Genomic DNA, 25,109 nt, shown 5'->3' with positions numbered 1-25,109 from the left:
TCATGTGAATAATGAAATATATTCAAAGGCAGTGACTGGTTTGGCGAACATTATAACGGGGGCTTTATGCACATTCATTAACATGTTATTGTTAACATTTGTTTAGTATAAGCAATTGGTTTATACCTTTGTCATTTATGAGTGTACTTTCTCTCTAGAACTGCTTTATATTGGGTGGGATGCCACCTAGGGGCTGTTTCAATAATACTGTATAATCTCACTAGTGATAATAGTGTGTGAGACAGTTTACTAGTTGCACAATTAAATTGATATTTTCTATATTGTCTTCTATTATTGTATCTATTACTGTATTTCCATCTGCACCTGACCTGTTTTGTCCATTTTGAGAATGGCGCCCCAACCCTGTCGCTTTTTACTGGGGGGTTATTTAGAACCAGTGCCACTTTATAGAATTTAATGTACTCTTGCACCACATAACCGGCTCCATTTTAATTTTGCAGAATGCCTATAAGATACAATTGGACATTAATTTAGTTGCAATCTTTGTAATTCAGTATTGTTTACACCCCCTTACTAGTTCAAACTAGTTGGAGCTTGTAGTTGTGCAACTGTAGCCAAACAGCCGAATGTTGAAGGCTGTAGCTAACATGGTATACAACTATATAGCTTTACTGTGGATTGGAAAATGGCAAGAAATCATTTTATGAGCATTTTATAGGCAGATAAAAAGCCCGTCAGATTCACCCCTCCTTATTTTACACGTTAGGGTAAAAAGTCTGATTTTAGTTCCTGCTTGTCATGAATAAGATCAAGCCTCTAAACAAACACTCTGCTGAGCTCAGTTGATAATAAAAGATTTTTAAGTCATAGAACTCACTTATTAAGAAACTAACTGCACGTCATGTTGGCTTATTTAAAAGATCTATATGATGCAAAAGAGGTTTGCAGCTATCAGAGTAACATTTTATTGCTCCTGGTGCTCCTGTTTATTGCCTGGTGTAAAATGCCAATTTGCTGTTCAGTAAATAGAAGTGATATATATATATATATATAGTATATATTAAAGAAAACCCATGAATATCCTGTAAATGATATCACTATAAACAGTGTTTATTGACCATCAGTTATAATTGGTGCTTAGTGATGGAATTTTTCCTACATGACTCATTGAAACGTGTTTATTATAATAAACAATGCTCCCCTTTCTTAAAATATGAGGATATTAGAAGTCACCTTGGAGTTCCATGGCCTCTGTAATATCCTTATATTTTACAAAAGGGGGTACATTATTCACGATACGACTACATACAGTAAAGTGAAACCCTGATACCAAACACTGAATTCATTGTGATGGACATTTCTTTTGCTTCACCCCTGGCCCGTGTGATACTTTCTTCCCAGCTGTCCCTTGAAACAATCTTTGCTTTACCAGCGGCCATTCCCTGTGCAGTACTGCTCACTCTGAAAATTGATTTCCGTGATTTTGGCTTTTTGCAGCCTCATTTCCCTCTTTTGCTTCTGGCTTCTCACATTTAAAAAGAATGATTGTGTTATGAGGGGGCAGTGCATGTGGCTCTGCAGCCTTTATAGGTGAGTTATTTCTCCCTCTCAGCATCCTTCTGCAGGTTATGATTAGAGTCACGCTAATTAGAATTTACTTCAGTAAATCAATTTTCAGTCATTGCTTTCACCATTTTTGCATGTCAGGCCCTAGAGTTCCTTCAGAGAGTTGAAGGGCCTAGGCCAAAACATGGTGATTGTGAAAGGGGTAGGGGGGTTACAGAGTGGGTTTGATTTACAAAGAAGGGGTTCTGGGGATGTTTTTTATTATTTCAGGTAAAATTTTCCAGGCAAGTTAATCACCTGATACATTAGATAGCTTCAAGAAGGGGTTGGATGGCTTTTTAGCAAGTGAGGGAATACAGGATTATGGGAGATAGCTCTTAGTACAAGTGAGGGAATACAGGATTATGGGAGATAGCTCTCAGTACAAGTGAGGGAATACAGGGGTATGGGAGATAGCTCTTAGTACAAGTTGATCCAGGGACTGGTCCGATTGCCATCTTGGAGTCAGGAAGGAATTTGTTCCCCTCTGCGGCAAATTAGAGAGGTTTCAGATGGGGTTTTGCCTTCCTCTCTATCAACTAGAAGTTAGGCAGGTTATATATAGGCATTATGGATGAACGTGATGGACGTATGACTTTTTTCAACCTAACTTACTATGTTACTATGTTACCATGGGCTGCTTACCAATGCAACATAATCATGAAGTTCAGAAAAGTCAAGGCCCACAAGTTGTGCTGTGCCTTATACACTATTCACTTTTCTGTGAACATTTTTACAGAGTCTTTTTTCATCTATAATGTCATACAATAAAAATATGCCAAACTGTCATGCAATTTTTTACATGTTTTATCCTCTTTTAGAGCAGCTCTTACACCATACAACTTTTGTATGACTTACTGCCATTTTCAGATATTTGCCTTATCATGTCCTGAGGTATGTAGCTGAATTCTACAATAGACATGTAGGCCGATGTCATGGAATATCTGCCAACTATTCCTTGGTACAGGTGCATTATATGTACTGCAACACAAAGGCTACACATCAGTGGTGTGCTCTGTTCAGTACTCTTAATCCAGATACAATTCAGTGAAAAACACTTTATATTAAGGAGATTTTTCCATAATTAAAACACAAGTACTTTGACTCAGAGATGATCAGAATAAGTGAAGGTTTCTGCTTTGGAAGTGATTGTGTTAAAATGCCAACCTTTGCTTGTTACAGCTGATGGGATTTGTGTTTTCGTAGTATCACCTGCCAGGTCTTTTCTTCTTGCAGCCCTGAAAAGCGCAAATATAAAACCTGTGAAAAATTGTCATTTTTAGGAGTGGAATTACACAAACCCTTGCTTGTTAAGATAGCATATTCTGCTTTTAAGGGAGAATCAATGCATCTTGTTTATATATTTGTTGTGTAGCTCATAGGGGGGAAACCTAATGATGAATTTATACTCAGTAGAATGCATTCCTTTATATGATTCTCAGTAATTAGAGTTCTTGCATATATAAGATTACTGTCAGTCTAACTGAATTACCAAAGTACATTGTACTATTGTGTTCTGTATTAAATAAGGAGAATAAAACACATTCTAAAATGTATTGCCTGGCATTAGACAATAAAAATAGCTCTAGACTCCTAGCAGGACTGTATTCCGCCCATGGGATATTGATACTGATACTGATACTGTCTTTGTGACACATTTCAGGGATTAAATCACTGTATACATTTGCCTAAATGTGACAAAGAGTAGGTAATACAGTAACAGGTGCAACATGTGCTATTGGTCTAGTAACCCATAGTATTAAATCAGCAGGTAGCATTTACTGGTCAGCCCTTTTATAACACACACATCTGTTTGGTTGCTATGGGTAACTAGACCTGGGCATTCTTTAAAGAGGTAGCGCTCACCTTTTGATTAACTTTTAATATGATGTAGACATTACTATTCTATATATATATATATATATATATACCACTGTGGTTGTAATGCATGAATACCTTTCCACAGCCCCTAAGGGATACAAAGTTCATAAGTAAGCAAGGGAAACAAGTGGTTAGGTTTCTCTTTTGATACATCACTGTCAAATGGAGGAGCCTTGTCCATTTCTAAGTAACAACAAAGCATTTTTCCTTACCACATGAGGCTACTGTACTTCTTTATATGACTCTGAACATTGCAAGAGCATGATAGTCCCACTGGGGCCCTGTGGGGTCCTGCACACAATGAGGAATCCTGAGGCTGTTTTTGCGGATTACAAAATAAAAAATGAACCCAGTCAAACTGCTGAAAAGTAATTTTGCCTTAAGGGTTTCTTCTGAGCAGACACAAATTTTTCTTTGTACTGTATTATATGAGAATATGATTCAGTGCAGTGATGTATAGGGACATTACTGGTATTCTGCTCAAATATAGATGTAACAAGCTGCCACTGCAGCACAGTGCTACACATTAGGCCGTTATTCTCACTGAAAATGCATGTATGGTATAACTTATGTGGCAGGAATTGCTGGCTTGTAAATCTCCAGATAGTTCTAGACTACAGCATTGTGCCTTAGCCTCTGCCAGCTCTTCCACCCATTCAGACCATTATGATCACCTGCTAAGCTCTTCTTTTTCTTTGGAACCTCTGCAATGTTATAAAGTTATAAATCTTCCCCACATTCCCTTTTTCTACCTTCACACTATCGTCTCCCTTGCTAAGCCTTGATTTTGAACCATACTGTGCTCTGCCATCATATCGTCATACCATCATCTGGCACTTTGCTCTGAAACAACACCTTGTGCTGTAAATGCCACCTGAGATGTCAGCTCCTTCTACAGCCTTTTAAAAATCATCATAAAATGGATTGTGTCTTTTATAAAATATAATCAATTGAAGAGAATCAGTTTGTAAAACGCTGCTTCTCATCTGCAGATTCAGTGTACGGCCACCGGTTCAAAGTAAGAGAGAGGTTTTTCGAATGAGGCTCGTGTTTTATGTGGCATTTTAAAGCAGTCTTTGAAATTCCAACAGACTGGTTTCATTAAATGCATTCTCATTATATCTATTCCCTTCATGCAGAGTTCCTTAGGGGAAATGGAAACATGAGCTATTTTCTAACTAACAAGCAACATGCCTAATCTATTTGTCTGAGAACCAGAATTTGGGTTTATATATTCCTTTTGCTTTGGGTTAAGAGTTTCTTTGAATAAGAATTCCTCTTTGCTGTCAATTTTTTTATGACTTTGGTTAAATGCATTAGAGATAAAAAGCTATTTTAACTGGAGCTCTGTAACCTATTTGGCTCTGGAATGAAAGATCAGAAGATTACAATGTCACTGGCGATGTCCGAATGGGATTATTGCTGGATGCTTATCCTCTTCGTTTATTTTCGGAACCTGTTTTTTTTCTTTAATTTTAACTGAGCTAAAACAGGCACTAGAGTAGACTGGCAGCACAGGGAAAAGACAGGCGTCCCGTGCAAATCAAATGCCCCCAAGCATTGACATCTTATAGTTAATATTATGTGCAGCATTCAAAATTGCTTGAGGTCATTGGATGTCACCCTGAATATATAAAATGTTTAAGTACCAAAGGGAAAGCAAGGACTTAACCATCTGTAGTTAAAATCAGAAAGGATCTTTTTGGGACCATTCAGAAGCCACCTTATGTTTCTATTATCTAATTGGTAATGGTAATTTGTCTCCTCACAGCACAAAATATTATTTCTCCAGCCCCTTTTTTTTTTAATATCATTTGCATAAGGTTTTTCATTGTGTTTCATATATTTACAGGGAAAATATTCAATTAATATTTGAATTATAGAAAGAGTACAATGGACAGACAAAATAATAGAAGTAAATACGTGCAGTATATACTGTAGAGTTATTATCTGAAACTGGGATACTTCAGACTGTAGAGTATTCCCTATGCAGCATTCTATTTGTGAAAGAGGATTGACTTCTATTCATTTATCTGTTCTGGAGTTTTAGGGCTTTCCTTCCTGGTTCACAAATGTTTTCATCGAATGACTGGAGAAATCATGGAAGATGTAATAGTGACAACAGGACTATATCCAGGCTGCAGTTTGTGTGCTAGTTGCTAGTTCCAGAGTAGTAATGTCCTCCACTGGACCTAGTCCTTTGTGGCTGCCTGACTGTGACTCAAGGCTAGTGATTTAGACAACTGGATCTTCATAATGCCACCTCCCAATTTATCTTTGTTCCAGGCTTTATTACAGGTTTGGGACCTATTATGCTGAATCCTCAGGACCTGGAGTTTTCCGGATAAGTGGTCTTTCCATTATTTGGATCACCATACCTTAAGTTTGCTAAAAATTTGAAAACATTAAATAAACCCAATATAATTGTTTTTCCTCAAGTCAGATTTCATTATATCTCAGCTGGAATCAAGTACAAGATACTGTTTTATTATTGCAGAGAAAAGGAAAAATTTGTGACTTAAGGGGCCCCTTACTATCTCCAGGGTTCCCTCCGGACATACGTCTTACTCACAAACTATTGTGCGTATGATGAATTGCGTAACTTCTGCCTCTTTAATCCAAATCTTTGATGGGGCAGCACAGGCAGGGGTGCAGGCCTGGTCCTGTGTGTGTGTGGGGGGGGAGGGGGTTCCCCAGTGTCCCGCAAGCCCAGTCCAATTCTCACAGCCCATGGGGCTATTGGAGGGTAACAGCATCTTTATATCCAAAATGATCTGTATATGTTTATATATGGGGTAACAGCATGTCCTTATTTGCAGTTTCAGCAGTATACACAAAATAGCAGAATACAATTGCTTTAATTGAAAGGAGAATACTCCTTTTATTCTTTGCAGTTAGATGGGGGCTTTAGCTGAGCAAAGGAGGGAATCTGCTGGTATAGATTTACATGAAACACGTCTTTATACCAAAACTTTTGCATGGTCCCAGGAACATATTTCTTGTAGACAGTTCCGGATCAAACCCATTTTTGTTGGCCTTTTCTAAATCCATTAACTGATCATTATCAGAAAAAAAGGAAATAAAGTAGATGGAGTTTGCTCTCTGCTCTCTGCTAATCCCTGTGGAACACCAGATAAAGGGGAACAGTCACGGGAAATGGGATTGCAGTTTCCATCAGACAGTAATAAGAAAATATTCCTTGTCCGTACATAAAGTTTCTTTGAAGTCGGAAAGTTAAATACATGTACATATATTGAGCTTGTTCATGGCATAACTGTCAGGCCAAATGTACAGTTATCCATGTAAAATGTTAATTTGTTTTAGGCAACTCTTGCCTGCAGAAGAGGGAAATGAGAGAAAGCCATGCTTATCTGTGTTTAATGCTTATTCTATGCACATTACATTGATTTTATTGCTAAGTATGTAAGGGAACTGCCATGCTTCTACATAGAAAAATTCTATATATTTTTATGGTGCATAGAATTGTTTGGCTCCTCTTAGCCCATGGTACATCTCAACCTCAGGCATTAGCCTCTCGTGTTAAATGTTCTTTAACTGGTGACTTTCCAGTGCTACAGTTTGCAGGAAAAATGGGTTAAATTGAGCGCTGGTACTGCAGCAGCCCCGGACCAATAGAAGCTGTTACTCTAGTTACATTAGTTGGCCAGTTCTATGCAGGAGCAAACAGGGAAACACTACACTGAACTTTTAAATGAATTGTGTCAGGGAGAAATGAAATGATTAGGTCTGTTGCTAACATAAGCACTTCACTTTCTTCTAATATTGATCCATTCCTGGAAAAAGATCATTTAGCTCAATACAATTATTGGTGACCCAGAGAAAGGCTACTGCGTGGTTGTTCATGCATTGACATGGCACAGTTCTGTTTAGGACAAATGTTAGGCAGTGATAGGTGCCAATACATCTGGACATAGCTGCCTTGATTTTCATACATTACATCTTTCTGGCTACAAATGTTATAGGGGGCGGAATGGAAAACCCTGGCTCCTCACCAGATAAAATGCATGCACACGAGCACACAGGGACCCTTTCCAATGTAATTCATGTTCCACGTTCTGTAAAACCGCTCCTATTCAAGACCCTCACCAGCCAGTGTACCTCAGATTTGGTTCTTGGGATCCCACTCCTGGCCTCAAAACAATCTTTCTGCTGGCATCTGAATAAAGCACATTGCCAAAATCTACTTATGAAGGGGGCTTAGGCATGATTAGACCTTGCTGTATTACTCATTTCTCTTTTTTTATCAAGCATGGGCAGCATTTGCTTATGAGTAGCCTAGGGCAATGAGGGAATGGTGCCCCCCCCCCGTGTGCTGAATGCTGAGAAGTGTGGTTCAACCACAGCTTGAGGGACATAAGTTGGTGACATGGAGTAAATACTTAAATATGTAACATACATTATGCAAAATGATAACCATATGTAATTAGCCATGTCTATTTTGTGGGCAAGGCACCTGATCTAAGGCTAGGGCAATGCTCTGTCTTTAACCACCAACACATTAGGGGTCATTTTTCAACACTGGGCAAACTTGCCAAGGGCAGCAACCTATGGCAACCAATCAAATTGTTGCATTCATTATTCTATCTGCAGATGGCTGAAAAAAGGCAGTCACTGAATGGTTGCTATGGGTTGTGGCCCGAGGGCCCAGTATTGATCAATGAGCCCCATTGATAAATGTATATGTCTAGCAGGTGGCACAGCTCTGTTGCATGTCTGTGTGTGCGCAGTGCAATAGGCCTAATAGTGCTATACCGAGCCCTCTGTGTTAAATACCACCCCCCCCCCCATTTTAGTTGTGCATTGTATTTCATATGAAAGCTGCCACCAGAATAACACTGTGTGAGTGACACGGCCTCTTTCTGTGCAGCGCTGTGACAAATGCTCCGTCTCACCTTATTCAGTATAGATTTATGAAATAATGTCATGTTTCCCTGCAGCAGCTAAATGAAATGGGTTCCTGACGTAACTCTCCCTCCTCCCTCCCGTCATTGAGATGGAGCACACTCACCAGCAGGCTGCGTCTCTCTGAAATAGGCAGGGGATATTTTTAGTGAGCCTGGTTACATTACAGGGTCAGTCATAAGCAGGACTAGTGAATACAAGTCACGGCGCACTTACCAGTGCAGGAGAAAACCTTTCCAGTCACAAAGGGCAAGTGTCTTATAAATTCAGCACATATTTGTAAAAGGATGTCTGACAGCCCCAGACAGATACATGCATCACTATTTATAAGGTTTTCATTGCTATAATTCACCTATCACTGTGAAATATTATTCTGCCTATTTCCATTTACTTATTTGTATAACCCACTTTAAACAGCGCACTCCCCTTGTCACAGTGCAATGGCACTTACCAGCTGCTGTTTGGCCAGAAACTCTAGTATAAGCAGCTGCATGTAGCATTAGTATTATAGCCAATAGGTTATGTCTGTTGTGCCTGAGCTGGCAGCTTTTCTCCCTACACTTCCATCACACACATGCACTCTTTAGGGCTTATTTACAAAATTGGTGTTTACTTGCACAAGTGCAGTAGCTATCAGTAACCAATCAGAATTTGCTTTCATTGCTTAACTTTTAGTAGACTGTGCACAACTAATCGCTAGTTGGTTGCTATTGGCAACTGCAATTGTTCAGTTTAGCAACTAGGTTTGTAAATCAACCCATGCACCTCCTGTGTGTAGGCACTGAATAGAAACAACCCCCTGCGCCCTCCTCCTCATGTTGTCTCTGCAGCACACATGGCAGAGAGGTAAAATTAAATGTCATTTACTTCTGCTACTTTAATATACCAGCTCTAACAGTGGCCAGATTGTCATACTTTCCCAACATTACCAAATTAACCTTTGCTTTACTCAGAGTAAGAAACTGTATGAACCTACATTTATTTTAGGTGTCTGTTCAGTAAAGTGGTTAATATATCTCTAAATATGTCCTTAAAATATATATTCTAATCTTTCAAACATAATGTAGTGTTCCTGAATATACTAACAAAGCTCCTTGGCTCATGAAATGGTAGGATATAAGAAAATGGCAGTCATTCAAAGTTTCAAGATCTAGGCCAGCAAATATATAGTCACTCCAATTCTCACCCTAAAGCCAGGTTTTCAGGCGTATCAAGAGAGCAAATAGCAGTTCTCCCACTAACTAGCCTTCAAGTCCCCCATGGGCCTCCATAGGGAACCACTGGTGAAGTAAAGTTATTGGCAGCTTTATTTCATTGTTTTGTCCTAGAGCAGTAAGTTTTCCTATTGACATAGACATGGAAGGCTGGATTAACTGCACAGATTACTCTGACCTGGGGGAACTATATAAGCATCAACCTTATTCCCAATAAATGGCTGTAATATTTGGAATATCATGTCAGTATTGCTTGACATTGTTGAGAATGCCTGACTAAACACGATACAATTGTTTTGACTAAAAATGTAAGTAATCAATATATCAGCAGTGTAGTTTATGCTTTGATTTGAATTTATAATATTTAATTTCCCAGGCGTGCCAGTGTGCACATTCACCGCTGGTCGATAGTGAGTAGGTGGAGTAAGAAGTCACATGACTTACCTACACTAACAAACCTGTTCGCTGTTATCACTAATGTAAATGACTTTACTGGCTGCTCATCCAGTCCCAATTTCTGCACTTTTCTAAACTTGGGTTTAGTTTTTATAGTTAAAAATACAATTATTCCACCAAGAAATACCATGTTCTTCATTGGGTTTTAAATTGTGTGGATCCTTTCTCTCTTTGATCACTGGACCATGACATCCACGGGCAACATTCCTGCATCTTCACTCCTCTCTCCTTCCTACATTCAGCATCTCGCCATCCGTGGGAAGATGTTTCCATGGTAACACTATCCTTTATGCTTCTGAAATTATACTGTTAAATTGTTAACCTCTTCCAAGATGAGCAGAGGCTTATGGATTTTGGGCCCTTCAGCGCAGAAAGGAAAATGGGCTCATTCATTAAATATGTAATAATGCAAATCACCCTGCCTTCATTCGCACACAAACTTCAAACGGTTCCTGGGGAACGTGGGATGTTTATAATTTCAGACTCGTGTGTAGCTGCTATAAGCATGTATAAGAGTCTGAGTGATGCCCTGCATCCTCTCTCTGTATATCTCTTCTCTTCCTTTAGTTTCTACAACTGGACCCAGAATAACACTCGTACTTCTCTGCTTACCCAATATCTGGCACTTCTCTGCTTTACACATTTCGTTTGTAGCTGCCACAATACTAAAAACCTGGCCCCAACATTGGCACATTGATGTTCTCTTGTAACTCTTAGTAGCCCGAAAAGATTGCCTGCAACTGCTGCCCCTCTCTCATGCAGTGTAACTTATTTCCTGTGTTTGTTGCTGACGGCCATATTCCAAGTGGCATTGGATTGACACACAACTGCCATAGAGAGCAATCCTATGGATGTGTCACCTACAGGCAGAGCTATTAATTGCCCAGGAAACAAAATGTCCAGAATTGCTCTGTGGGCCATTGCCATATATTCACCCTTTGCATTCTGCAGTCAGTGGACAATTTGCAGTTGGTCTTTATAGACCATTCTTTGATGATTTTGAAATATTTCAGTGGTTTCTATGACAGGCTGGATAAGCAATAAAATAATAACAAATGCACCTTGTTATTGGTGGTTTACGGAACCTTTGGCTGCATTCTTTGCTACATATATACACTATAAAATTCTGCAGAGTTGGGCTCAGTGTTAAGGATGAGATTGTAGTGTACAATTGTGGCACTATGTAAATAATACAGTGAATACGCAGAACAAAAAGACATTAGGAATGTACCTGGAAGTGTGTGTTGACTCCAGATGAAACACCAGAAGGATTTAAAGCCACGTTTCTTTGTTAAATTTGTCACTGTACGTATGCTCTTTATCTGTGTTGCATTGCTCAGCACTTATCTCTGGAACTGCTGTAAAACACATAAAAATAAAGTATTAGGGTGGAAAGCTCAGAGCTGGTCTCAGAATGGATGTCATATTATATATATCAGAAATGAAGCAAGAACTGCTTTGTCTAAGGAAAAATGTTATAGTGCATCAGAGAGAAGGGGGGGGCCTTACTATTACTACAGTATGTGCTGACAAGATAAAGCCATTGCGCAGATAGTGTATACTCTGGTAAATGGAAAAAGTTCTAGTGATTGGCTAGTTGCGTGTATGCACAGTTCTTCTCTGCCTATTGTATGTATGTATATGATATGCTGCCATTCATCCTAAACATCAGCTGAGCAGTGTTTGTATACAGAACTATATAGACACTATATATTATAGAGAATACTTATGCTAATGAAAACAACATGGCAGCACCCGCAAAATGAACATATACAGACGCACCTTAAAAAATTGCCTGTACAAAATATTTCTTCCCACATACATTAGTGTGTAGTTAAGAGAATCTACCAAAAATACTTTGCTCTGTCTCATAGTACTCTACATGCAGAACTGAGCTTTTCCTCTTTATTTACACTGTTTTATTTAATGTTCTAAATAGGTACTTGATCAATGTGACGTTTGAAGGTCGGAACCTCTCATTCAGCGAAGATGGCTACCAGATGCATCCCAAGCTGGTCATCATTCTGCTCAACCAACAGAGGAAATGGGAACGGGTAAGGACAAATTTAGTGTGCAGAGCTTGTACACATTGCTGTTATTTTCTTAGCTTAAAGCCAATGTCACCTTAAACGTAACTTTTAGTGCGATGTAGACAGTGGTAATTTAAGATGCTTCACAATTGGTCTTTTTTTTATTTTCATTCTGAAGTTAGGCCTGGAATGACAGAATAGAAGATGAATAGCTGAACAAGTGAATAGGAACTTAATTAAACAATGCAAAATCTAGTCTCAGAATAAAGTATTAAATCAAATTTAAGTTGATTACGTCACACTACAAGATGCAAAGGAATATGCAATAGATGAATTTCCTCTCAATATAGTATCTTAGTACATACTGTTGGGTTCTGAGCCCTGAAGTTGCCACTGTATCTCCTTGAGCTCTAGGCAGGTCTTCCATGTATCTGCAGCCTAGGTTTGCTTCCTGTATTACAGTCACCTCAGCTACCCCCTTCAGTTACTGCGCAGTTACTGTAGGGAAGGTTTATTATAGCCTCTAATCAGTCTGTAATGATGGAAAGAGACTCTGGCATGTTTGCAAGGAAAAAGGCTCTTTAGCCCACAGCCCCCTACAAACTAAAAAGGCAGAGGGTGCTCCAATATGTTTCAGCTGTATTGTTCTGTTAGAGTGGCACTTTAACTTCTGCCTTCTGTAGAGTGTTGTTGTTCATCAAATGCTGGAGAACCCAGGCCTGCACTTTTTCTTGTTGTACAGTTAATATATATATATATATATATATAATATAGTATATATAGTATAAGTTATCTGCAGATGGGGGATGTTCTTTTTTCCCATAAAAACAATCAACGCACCAGAGGTCACCCCTTTAGATTAGAGGAACGGAGCTTCCATTTGAAGCAGCGTAAGTGGTTTTTCACGGTGAGGGCAGTGAGGTTGGGGAATGCCCTTCCTAGAGATGTGGTAATGGCAGATTCTGTTAATGCCTTTAAGAGGGGCCTGGATGAGTTCTTGAACAATCAGAATATCCAAGGCTATTGTGATACTAATATCTACAGTTAGTACTAGTGGTTGTATTTATAGTTTATGTATGTGAGTGTATAGATTGGTAGGTGTGGGTTGTGTGTGCTGGGTTTACTTGGATGGGTTGAACTTGATGGACACTGGTCTTTTTTCAACCCTATGTAACTATGTAACTTGAGACAGAACTAGCTTGGTATAGAAAAATAAATGGACTTTGCTGTTATTTCCCATAAAAGCATAAAATGATTGTATCCCTGCCCTTCCCATTCCTTATTCTTGTGTGAAATTTCATGCATACTGTGCATGTCCTTTCAAACATGGCTGTCATTGGCTTGCTTGGCTTGTCCCTGGCATCTGTGTGCCTTCATTGTTAGGCCAAGGGTTAAGTGTAGGAGGATGTGTCTAATTCTCACGTGTGATCATCATTAGTCCTTCCTTACCTAAAATATTTATTCTGGGACCACAACAGCAAAAAGAATATCCAATATAAAACATTTAAGAACAAAGTTTATGAAACCTGGCACATGCAATTGAAATACATAAATAAGTGTGATAGATGTCTGCTTGTACCCGTCACAAACCACATCTAATGATAATGTAGAGAATGAAGCTGCCATGCTTGCAGTTTCCTGTATTTAATTCCAAGCCCACTTTAATCAGTTTCTGCTCAGTGCGATCCTGTTTTAACATTCTGATTTTCCCTCTCCCATTTCTACACAAAGCATGACCCAAATTCTCCTGCATCTGTTTATTACAACTCTTTAAACTGTCCATCACCAGCAGGCTCCCCCGTCATCAGCAGTCTTAGAAAGTACAAACAAGAGGGTGATGAAAGAGGACAGTAAGAAAACATATACGGGAAGGAAATGCAAAAATAATGTAAGACTGAAATAGCACTAGAGATTTGCATCATCAAAAAGCAAAGCAGTGCTGTTCTTGTATATCAATGATGAGCCGCCTTGACTCTAGGAACGCTAAGGTCTTAAATGCAATGGGTGATGAGCCATGCCTTCCTCCCTATAATGGAAAGATTTATTTGTTTGAATTAGGTAACAACTGACTAGCCACTTGACACATATTTGATCTTTTGAGATATTAAAGGTGTCTCCTGTCCTGACCTTATGTGTAATCACCTGTAGCTATAGAGGTTGATACAGTGGATAAACTGGTACACCATACCTAGGGGCCTATTAAACTGATGCCATAAAAATAAGGACTTTGGACCTCTTTGCCAGTTGTGAGACTCTCCCTGGGGGGGCAAACTATTAAACACAACAGAACAGCTAATATGTCCTACTCTCTTATACATGGTGTAATGTACATTACCCCGCAGGCAAAGGTACTCTGTGCACTTGTGCTACATGTTAACAAGGTTAAAAAGTAAATTGGAGGATGCCTGATGTTTAATTGATATGTAAGCTGGGCAGTACAATGATAGTCTTAGGTCACTCTGGCAAAAACTTTTTATCAGCTTATTACTCATTCTCTGAGAATTGTGGATGTGCCAAAACCTTACTTCATAATTCACAGATCTGTAGGATATAGGAAATTCAGAACTGCCCAAGCCTCAGTCTTTGGGGAACCAACCAAGCCCCTCTTTGACGTAGACGTTTCTGTGTTGGCTAGCTGAATAAAGCCAAATTTAGTTTGATCTTAAACTTTTATTTTTATATGCAGATTTGGATTCCATTTGATATTTAGTCATAGTTTTTGTGGAGGATTATGTAATTGGTCTTATCCACAAATTATGTATTCAGTACATCCTTTTTAGAATCTCATTTGTTTCACAGAGGGAGTGTGGACAAATATGGATATGCATGATGCGATTGTAATGAAAAAAGAAACATGGAGCTTTAGTTTGTCTGCATTCCTTTCTTGAAATGCCTTGATCCATCAAAGTATCTCTACAAGCTGCCAAGTGTTCTACAAGGCTTACAAGGAGGAATGTTCACCTTCATATTGGGCCAGATTGGTTTGCCAATGTCTAATCCTTTATATTTTAGACAGCAAGACAACTACCTTCTGCAAAGAGTAATTCTTGGCAGAGCTATGGATAAAGGGTTAAACGTTAGGCAAGACTGAGAAAATGAAAAGCCAAAGAGGAAGGTCAAATGATGATAGGAAGAGAGAAAGAGTGATTGATGGAAATGGAGTCAATAAATGAAATAAGGACTGCAAGGATGAATGGTAGCTTAGTACATAGTAGAGTTAGGGCACGTGGCAATATAAGCACAAGATAAATGTATGGAACTAGAAGGTTAGATTTTAGACGTGCAGACTTTGCCAGTATAAGGGCATCTCTGCAATGTGTCAACTGGGAAAGGCTTTTCATGGGGTTAGACACAGAAGGAAAATGGAACATCTTTAAAACATTGCTTTGTAGGTATACACAACAGTATATCCCCCTTGTAAGCAAGGAGAGGCATCGCAAAGCAAAACCTTTATGGCTGAATAAAAGTGTTAGGGTCGAGGTTGGTAAGAAAAAACGTGCTTTTAGGGCATTCAAGTGAGCTGGGACAGCAGAAACTTTCATCAGGTACAAGGAAGCAAATAAAGCATGCAAAAAAGCTATCAAGCAAGCTAAAATAGAGATGGAAAGGGATATTGCAGCTAGGAGTAAAAAGAATCCTAAATTATTTTTTAATTATGTGAATAGTAAAAAAATGAAGCAAGAAGGGGTGGGAACTTTATTATCACGGGGAGGTAAGTTGGTTGATGAGAACGGGGAAAAAGCAGAAATTTTGAACTCTTATTTTTCAGCTGTCTATACATCTGAGGAGCCAGATAATGAAGGCTTCCCTTGTAATATGCCCAGTTCTAGTAATTTAGCTACTGGCGCATGGGTCACTCGGGAGGAAATTCAAAAGAGACTTGAACATGTAAAGGTAAACAAAGGTCCAGGGCCGGATGGGATTCATCCCAGGGTATTAAATGAGCTGAGCGCTGTGATTGCCAAACCTCTTCACTTAATTTTTCAGGATTCATTGAGGTCTGGCATGGTGCCAAGAGACTGGCGGATTGCTAATGTGGTGCCGTTATTTAAAAAGGGATCCCGTTCTCAGCCTGAAAACTATAGGCCTGTTAGTCTGACATCAGTAGTAGGAAAACTTTTGGAAGGGGTAATAAGGGATAGGGTACTTGAATACATTGCAGTTCACAATACTATTAGTTTGTGCCAGCATGGTTTTATGCGTAACAGATCTTGCCAGACTAATTTAGTTGCCTTTTATGAGGAGGTGAGCAGGAACCTTGATGCTGGAATGGCAGTTGATGTCATCTACTTGGACTTTGCTAAAGCGTTTGATACAGTACCTCACAGAAGGTTAATGATCAAATTAAGGAATATTGGCCTAGAACATAATATTTGTAATTGGATAGAAAACTGGCTGAAGGATAGATTACAAAGAGTGGTTGTAAATGGAACATTTTCTAATTGGACCAGTGTGGTTAGTGGAGTACCGCAGGGGTCAGTCCTTGGGCCTTTGCTTTTTAACTTGTTTATTAATGACCTGGAGGTGGGCATAGACAGTACTGTTTCTATTTTTGCTGATGACACTAAATTGTGCAAAACTATAAGTTCCATGCAGGATGCTGCCGCTTTGCAGAGCGATTTGACAAAATTAGATAACTGGGCAGCAAACTGGAAAATGAGGTTCAATGTTGATAAGTGCAAAGTTATGCACTTTGGTAGAAATAATATAAACGCAAACTATCTACTGAATGGGAGTGTGTTGGGGGTTTCCTTAATGGAGAAGGATCTAGGGGTTTTTGTTGATAACAAGTTGTCTAATGCCAGGCAGTGTCATTCTGTGGCTACTAAAGCAAATAAAGTGCTGTCTTGTATAAAAAAGGGCATTGACTCAAGGGATGAGAACATAATTTTGCCCCTTTATAGGTCCCTGGTAAGGCCTCACCTTGAGTATGCGGTGCAGTTTTGGGCTCCAGTCCTTAAGAAGGATATTAATGAGCTGGAGAGAGTGCAGAGGCATGCAACTAAACTGGTTAAGGGGATGGAAGATTAAAACTATGAGGTGAGACTGTCGAGGTTGGGGTTGTTTTCTCTGGAAAAGAGGCGCTTGCGAGGGGACATGATTACTCTGTACAAGTACATTAGAGGGGATTATAGGCAGTTGGGGGATGTTCTTTTTTCCCATAAAAACAATCAGCGCACCAGAGGTCACCCCTTTAGATTAGAGGAAAGGAGCTTCCATTTGAAGCAGCGTAGGTGGTTTTTCACGGTGAGGGCAGTGAGGTTGTGGAATGCCCTTCCTAGTGATGTGGTAATGGCAGATTCTGTTAATGCCTTTAAGAGGGGCCTGGATGAGTTCTTGATCAATCAGAATATCCAAGGCTATTGTGATACTAATATCTACAGTTAGTACTAGTGGTTGTATTTATAGTTTATGTATGTGAGTGTATAGATTGGTAGGTGTGGGTTAAGTGTGCTGGGTTTACTTGGATGGGTTGAACTTGATGGACACTGGTCTTTTTTCAACCCTATGTAACTATGTAACTATACCCCTGGCAAAACCAACAAACTGAGACTACGACCTGCATTCTGTCACCTGCAGTTATTTCGTTTCTTCAGATATGTAATCATGGCTTGTAACCATAGTCTTAGAGCGTAACCATAAAATTCTTAAACCCTCATTATAAACGTAAGAGTATAAGGAGAAGAATTCCATTATCTTCCCCTAGTAAGTGACAAAAGATTACAGGCTGTAGACTGTTAGGGAGTCACATCATCTGATGTGTTCTGATAAGAGACCGATGTCAAAATGACCAGCTATTTGTCCAAATTTAGGAGTGTTATTCTGTAGCCGCAAAAGATAAATGTAACTCATCTTCAGGAAGGATTTCTGGTTTATCCTTGAGTCCATCACATTTTTATCTATTCTTTACCCTTTACAATACATTAACTGTGAGTTTTAATATGTCAGTATCACAGCTACTTTAGATTAAAAGAATTATAACCTCTGAATAACACACACAGTTCATATTTTTTCCCAACAATGAGCCTTGCCCCCACTCTTATACCTGTTGTTCTACTGCCTTCAGGGTCATCACTGCAAGATTTCACCTGACTGTGAATAGCAAAGGTGACGCCAGTTTAAGCTAGGCAGTAAGTACAGGGCTTCCTTGGACTGTACAAGATGTGCCAAGACAGTTAAAAACAGTGCAGAGCATGCAATGCAGTATGCATTATATTCTGTAGATGCAAAGTCTTTCTGCATTTCTCATTGGAGCTGTTGGTCCCACCCCCTCCATTGGATCCATAGCCACTAAATAGGAACATCTGCAGTTATGTATGCTCAGATCATAAGCCCTTACATTAATCCAAGGGCTTTTGGCCACACTGAAACACAGAAAGCCCTTTACTTGCTGCTCCTCTGCCAGCAGAGCCTTTTCACTAGAGGTTGGCATCAAGGAGCTCTTTGACATACACATGACAAAGCTAAAGTACTGTCCATCTGTCTAAATGTTGTACCTAACCTGAACCATGCAAAAAAAACCTAGATTTTAGGAAAATGTTTCCTACTTTATATTTAGAGGCTAATTTATTTGTGAGTTTAGAGCTTAATACTGTGATCCCCAACCAGTGGCTCGAGAGCAACTCATTAACCCCCCTTGGATGTTGCTCCCAGTGGCCTCAAAGCAGGTGCCCATTCTTGAATTTCTAACTTGGAGAAGTTTTGGCTCCATAAAAACCAGGTGTACTGACAAACAGAGCCTCATGCAGGCTGTCAGTCCACATAGGGGCTACCAAATAACCAATCATAGCTCTTTTTTGGCACCCCTGTAACTTTTTTCATGCTTGTGTTGCTACCCAACACCTTTTCCATTTGAATGTTGCTCACAGGTATAAAAGGTTGGGGACTCCTGGCTTTTTACATGAAAACTCCCCCACTTTCTATTAATTCCTATGGTATTTTTACGAGCATATTTATCAATGGGTGAAATTTAGAGTTTACCATTTGATAAATACGCTTCTAACAATCCCATAGGGATGAATAGAACATGGGTGAGTTTTTATGTATTCAACTCTAAACTCACATTTTGATAAATCTGCCCTGAAATAGTAATGACCCTTCCATGCTGACGCAGAGGCCTGACTATTCAATTTTGTCTCTGTATTTCACTTTCTATTCTCTGAAATCTATCTCTCTTCCTGAGTTTCTCTCCCTCCATATATGTATAGCATAAAAATTCTTGCTTATTCTCTCTTCCCACACCCACTCCTCTTTATTCTTTTCCTCGCACTTTCCGTTCTGTGACGCTGTTGGCAGGCATCCTGCCAGTGAACACTTAGTCCCTCGCAGCTCAGTTTTCTTTATCAGATTAGCCTTGGAAATTGGCAGTCATGGAAATTGACACTCTGAATAGCCTTTAACTGATGACTGAACTCTATATTACATTATTCAAGCCAGGGAACAGGGTTTAAATCCTAGAAGGTTTTGTGAGGTTGCTTTTAGATAATGACCACAACTATTGTTTTTATGTCGACATGCTAACATTGTATAAGTGACGAAGCTATTCACGTAGAAGATTCTTTGTTGTGCCTCCAAATCAATGGTTAAATGTGGAGCAAAAAAGAAGCACAGTCTTTATTACAATTCCAGTAATATCCTGGGTGCAATCACGAAAATAAGCAAAAAATGACCCTCATGGGCCCATTGAGAGCAGTCAGTTATATATGGCTGGTAATGAGCGAGTGCTGATAGCTATTGTGTTCCAGAAAATGTGAAATATGAGTTTTTGCAGGCCCCTCGAGAGCAGTCAGTATATGTCACTAACATTGGGAGTGAGCTAGAACTGGAGCAACTCAAGATCAGCAGTTATAGTCCTGCGCTCCAGCTCTGCATCAGATGCGGGGATGCTGAATTCAGAATGACCTTTAAGCTTTTAAAGGCAAACTATATACGCAAACAATGCAGGTCTCTAAAATTATATCACATGAAACAGCTCATATGTTAAACCCTGCTTTTTCATACAAGTACACTTTTTGTTTAAAAGTATGTGCCATTGGGTAATCCTAAGTAGAAGTTTGCCATTTTAAAGGGGTGGTTCACCTTTATACAAAATGTATAAATCTAACATTTCACATAAATAGAACAATCTTTGCCTTACACACAGCTAGTAAAATATGTGCAGCTGAAGAGATATTCACCTCAGAACCATCCCTCTGCTAATCCTTCACTTCCTCACAGACCCTGTGTTGGGGGCCAGTGACCCCCTATTAACACTAAACACTAAAATTGCTTTTTTACATCCTTATATGATGTCATGTATAGTACTGGCAGCAGGCTTTACTCCAATTGGCTGTGTCTCCTGTCAGTCTGACATTGTTTCCTGTGCCTGTGCTGGAAATCTAACATAACAGTACATTAGATATGTGATATACTGAGTCCGTTTGCTTATGCCATTGCAAGGGAGAAATTAACAAGCTCAATTTATGCAACTGGTTAGAGTGCACAATAGGGAAAAACTAAGGGCAAAGCCTGGATGTGATGATGTAAGCATATAGGAAGTTCTCAGTGTCAGGTTCAAAATAGGCCACTCGCATCCCTTCAGAAACTTATCAGAGAGACTGAAGAAGGACTGATTTAATAGACAAACCGTAGCTTTTACAGTGGCCTTTTTACTTTTTTTATGGAAAGTGAATTTCTAACATGCTGAGAGCATTGTTGGTGGCTTAGTAAGATTTGAACATTGAACCCCTTTAAAGGAGAAGAAAAGGCAAAGTCACTTGGGGGTGCCAAAATGTTAGGCACCCCCAAGTGACTTAAATCGCTTACCTTATACCCCGGGCTGGTGCCCCTTTTGGGAGAGAACAGCACCAGCCCGGGGTACCTGTAGCGCTTCCTCCTTCCTGATCGCTTGAATAGGGTTGAAGAGTGAAGAGTGAATAATGGAACTTTAACAGAGAAGTCGGCTTTTCACTCTACTGCGCATGCGTTTGTCCGGGACAGAAGGCAGAAAAATAGAGAATACTCCTTCTGACATACATGCCTGTGAAAATGTTATATTGAATAAAGGGTAGGGGAGATTCCCTCTGTTGTACTGTTGTCACTCTTTAATAAATATGTCCCATTGGCTGAATATCAGCCAAGCAAAAATTTACATGCTAAGCTTCTTATTGGCTAATTCCCAAATAAGTATGTTTAAGTTTAGTTTTCTCTGTGGAGCCATAGAGACATATAGCATTATGGCTGTCTGTATAGTCAGTGAGGTACTTACATGGAGGGAAACACTAATAAAATCCCAACTTCAATATGCCTACTCTATTCAGCTCTGCATGGGGTACCCATTCGGGTAAGGCATCCTGGTTTTTATACTCAAGAGGGTGAATAATTCAGCAAAACAATTTGAGGGTCCTTTGTACCTCAGTGTAATGATACTAAGCCTTGAACCCAATAATCCATGGGAAGTACAAAAGTCCATTCTAGCATATTGCTTTAACTGTACACTTATGGTGTAATGTCTGGTTAGCTTCCATGTTTACTATTAAAAGAAAATTAAATGATGGAAGGGGTGACCCCAGCTGATGCATTTTTAAGCATAGCAGATTTTAATTGATAAAGTGACACATTCTCTAACCCAACCCACTCAGATTGTAAGCTCTACGGGGCAGGGACTTCCTTCCTACTGTGTCTCATACCACATGGCACTTATATATATATACATATATGTATTTATTGTATTTATTTATTATATCACTTGTCCTCCCTGTGTGTAATTTTGTATTCTGTAAGACTGTACAGCGATGCGTACCCTTGTAGCGCTTTATAAATAAAGTTATACATACATACATACATGCCATCCTTCTAATGTGCATCTAGAAGGACAAAGTGTTATATAAAGTAGATTCTAATTATGAGGATGAATTGTACCATAAGAGACCACTTCCTCCCGACAGCTATATAAATGTATTAAAGATTCCATTTTGGTCTGGCACTTGAAAGAACACTGTGTCCTGTTTTTCCATGCGAGGAGGAAGGTACAAAAATGTGTGTGGTGGGTGGTAAAAAGCTGGCGTATCTCGCAAATTCCCAACTCATCAATGGTCTCCTGAAAAGCTAGCCAAGGAGAACAGAATTTACCTTCAAACCCACAGAGAGGAGCCAACATATTACATTTGCACTCATGCTGAAAGTAGAGGAGCAGAGACACATTGCCTGTGTAGGCTTTTACTCCTAGGCAGCCCACTCGCTAGTGTCTGTGTCTCCTATTTCTAGCTTTACCCTACATGAAGCAGGAACAGTCAGCAAAGAGTGCAATTGTCTGCTCCCACCATTCATTTCCTGAATGTTAGATATTTATACTCAAGATCATTTATTTTTGCCCACCCATAGCTGTCTGCTTGGCCATCCTTTCAGAATTGCCAACTCATCTGTAATTACTGATCCTATATAAAAGAAATATAACTAGTCCAGGGCTGCAAATGGTCCAACAATGCATTTAATCGGGCGTGTCAGTAATTTAATGGATTTGTTAGCCTTTAAAGAAGAAGGAAAGACTAATATAAAGAGTTAATCTCAAGCTGCAGGCATACCTTCAGTTGTCTCAATAGTGCCCTTAAGTTTCCCCATATTTCTCCCATTCAGATGATCAGAAGCCAAACAGGAAGAAAAAACGCTGAGCTGTGTAAAGAAAGTTCCCATAATGCCTCACTCCTGCACAGACACCCAGACCAAGTGAACATGCTCAGCTAGATAGACTATGAGTCAGCTTCCTGCTGATTGGCTCAGATCCACATTCCTAAGGGGGGGGAGTGAGTTCTTAGCATTCTTGAGGGAGGGGGGAGCAGGAGAGAGCTGAAAGCTGTGTGTCTCTGGCACAGGAAAACAGACACAACTAATCTTTTGACAGGGAACTCAGTGCTGCATTTCTGTGAGTGCTTATGGTTGTATTTACATAGACCTTTCTGATAAAGCTTACTTGGTTTTTACATTTCCTTCTCCTTTAAAAGAACAGAAAATACAAAGATGGTGGCACTTCTGTCCTCAACTAAATCCTGACGCCCATCTTCACATGGGGACAGAGGTCATATTCTAATTAGTCTTACATTATTATTACATTCACTGTAACGCTGACTTGTTTTGCAATGGGATTTTTATGGATCTATATAATTCTCACGAGTGGCCATATTAACATGAAAGATTGTGAAATGCAATTGACCTATTTATTTTTTAACAAAGCATTTCTTGTGGAGAAACATAAATTGTTTTATAACTTCATAGTTAGTCATACTTTCCCTGTAAGTTATGTTCCACTAAAGAACAAGGGAATAGCGTAACAAAACCAGGGCTGGATCTTACTGACTGCATGTAGAGTAAGTTGAAACTACTGGAAAGGTCAACTCAAGAGATTTCTTTCACTATTTCTGTGTTGCTATAATAGAAACTTCTGTCACCATTTCATGGCTTATGTGCTTGTCATCTTGGAAAATGATGAACTTACTTATATCTAGACAGTCCTGTCATTCCACCAAGGGGCTGATGTAGGGTGGTACTGGTGGATCTCCAGTTGAGTGATTAGGGAAGCTTGAGAGCCTTTAACATAACAGATGCTGTCTCTGGGAATCCCTGCTGAGCTTTCAGAGAAGAGTGATGGATTATCCTTGTGGATTTGTGATTTGGAATAAGTGAGGAAATTAATATACTGCTATATATTCTACTTACAAACACAATTTGATAAGGAGATGAAGTGATTACTACAGCTGATAAACATTATACATGGCAGGGCTGCAGTTAGAACAAAGGGGGGCCTTCAGGAAGGCTGGGACCCTACCTACAACCCTCCAGCTAATGGTGATCTGCAACTCCCAACGTTGCCCAACAGCATTCAGCAATTTAATATAATATGATCTTTGTATATTTTTATACAGCTACACGTACTTCCCAAGGGGCCCTATGATGGCACCAGTTAATCTAGATGTTTCCTTTTGCAGAAATAAGCAATTCCCAACTTCTCTTTATAGTCATTAGCAAAATGACATTCATATTATAATCTTCTCGGGTTTTTCCCTGTGCGTACTTTTAAAAGAAAATCTCCTTTATAAAGAAGCAGGAAGCATGATGGAATGAGTAGGTGCAATCAAAGGCTGGTGCCGCTCAGGAGAAATCTTGTGGGTGTTAGTAGGAGGATTTTATCAGAGAAAAGAAACAAAATGATGGCTAAAAGAAAATGCACATAGCTCTAGGCTCCAAACTGTAACCAGATGTAATGCTAGCATATAGACATGTTTGGTACATATGCAATAAATCAGTTATCCCTTTGAGGTTGAAAGGGCAGTCTTGCTTTCTGGCAAAACAGTTTATTAATGATTTAGTTATTGGTGTTCTTTGCTGAGTTACCCATAGTCTATTTATACACCATACATATACACCATACATACACAACGAACCCCCACCCCACAATGAATCTCCCCTAAATATATCCAGCTTTTATCAAATTATGTTTTTTAAGGACTTTTAACTTGAGCTTTTTCACAACAGTACATTTACTAGCCATTCAAATATAGTGAATTGCCATCTATGCTAATGGTAAATACCACCAATAAATTCCACGTTTAATGTTATGATTCATTCTCAAACCTTTGGCCTATGGTTAATACCCTGGAGGAAGTACAAATACTGGCATGAAACACATTGGGGTTGTATGTAAGTAGGGTTGTAGGTAAGTAAGGGGTGGGGGCTTATACAGCCTGTGCCCTGAAATAATTCCCCCCCACTGCTACATGTGCATCTTGCTCTACAGTATCTTCCCAGGGGCTAAAACTCCCATTGCTACACATGCCAATGCTTCTCCACACGCTTCTTATGTAAAACTGCTGCTCAGCATGGGTCCATAGCAGCACTATAGCCTTATTAGGATATTAAGGCATTAAGGAACATGTTTTATTCTACATCAAAGTTTTCAAAATGGCTCCTCTATAACTCTATACAATTATGTATTCATATTAAATTGCATTCTGATTTGTATTCAAAACATCTGCCTAAACAATTTCTTCACTTCGGCTATTTTAAA

General features: G+C 39.4%; 1 protein-coding gene and 1 long non-coding RNA gene across 3 annotated transcripts in view; one reads left to right on the top strand and one right to left on the bottom strand.

Moving 5' to 3' along the window:
• The window catches only part of grin2b (glutamate receptor, ionotropic, N-methyl D-aspartate 2B), a 273,173-nt gene that overhangs the window by 205,790 nt on the left and 42,274 nt on the right, over nucleotides 1-25,109 (top strand). Inside the window, exon 5 of the mRNA XM_018093211.2 lies at nucleotides 11,980-12,094. Coding sequence (XP_017948700.2) covers nucleotides 11,980-12,094 — 115 coding nt within the window. The remainder of the gene's footprint in view (nucleotides 1-11,979; nucleotides 12,095-25,109) is intronic.
• On the bottom strand, nucleotides 2,585-12,250 carry LOC116410445. 2 transcript variants are annotated; one of them, XR_004222415.1, is made up of 4 exons: nucleotides 12,165-12,250; nucleotides 11,984-12,064; nucleotides 11,272-11,398; nucleotides 2,585-2,804 (listed from the first exon to the last, which is right to left on the bottom strand). It is a non-coding gene; the product is annotated as an uncharacterized LOC116410445 (long non-coding RNA). The 2 variants fall into 2 exon arrangements; XR_004222414.1 differs by having other exon boundaries at nucleotides 11,984-12,250.

Source organism: Xenopus tropicalis, chromosome 4 (genome assembly GCF_000004195.4).
Source record: "Xenopus tropicalis strain Nigerian chromosome 4, UCB_Xtro_10.0, whole genome shotgun sequence".
Classification (NCBI taxonomy): domain Eukaryota; kingdom Metazoa; phylum Chordata; class Amphibia; order Anura; family Pipidae; genus Xenopus; species Xenopus tropicalis.
This window is presented reverse-complemented; position numbering and strand designations above follow the sequence as displayed.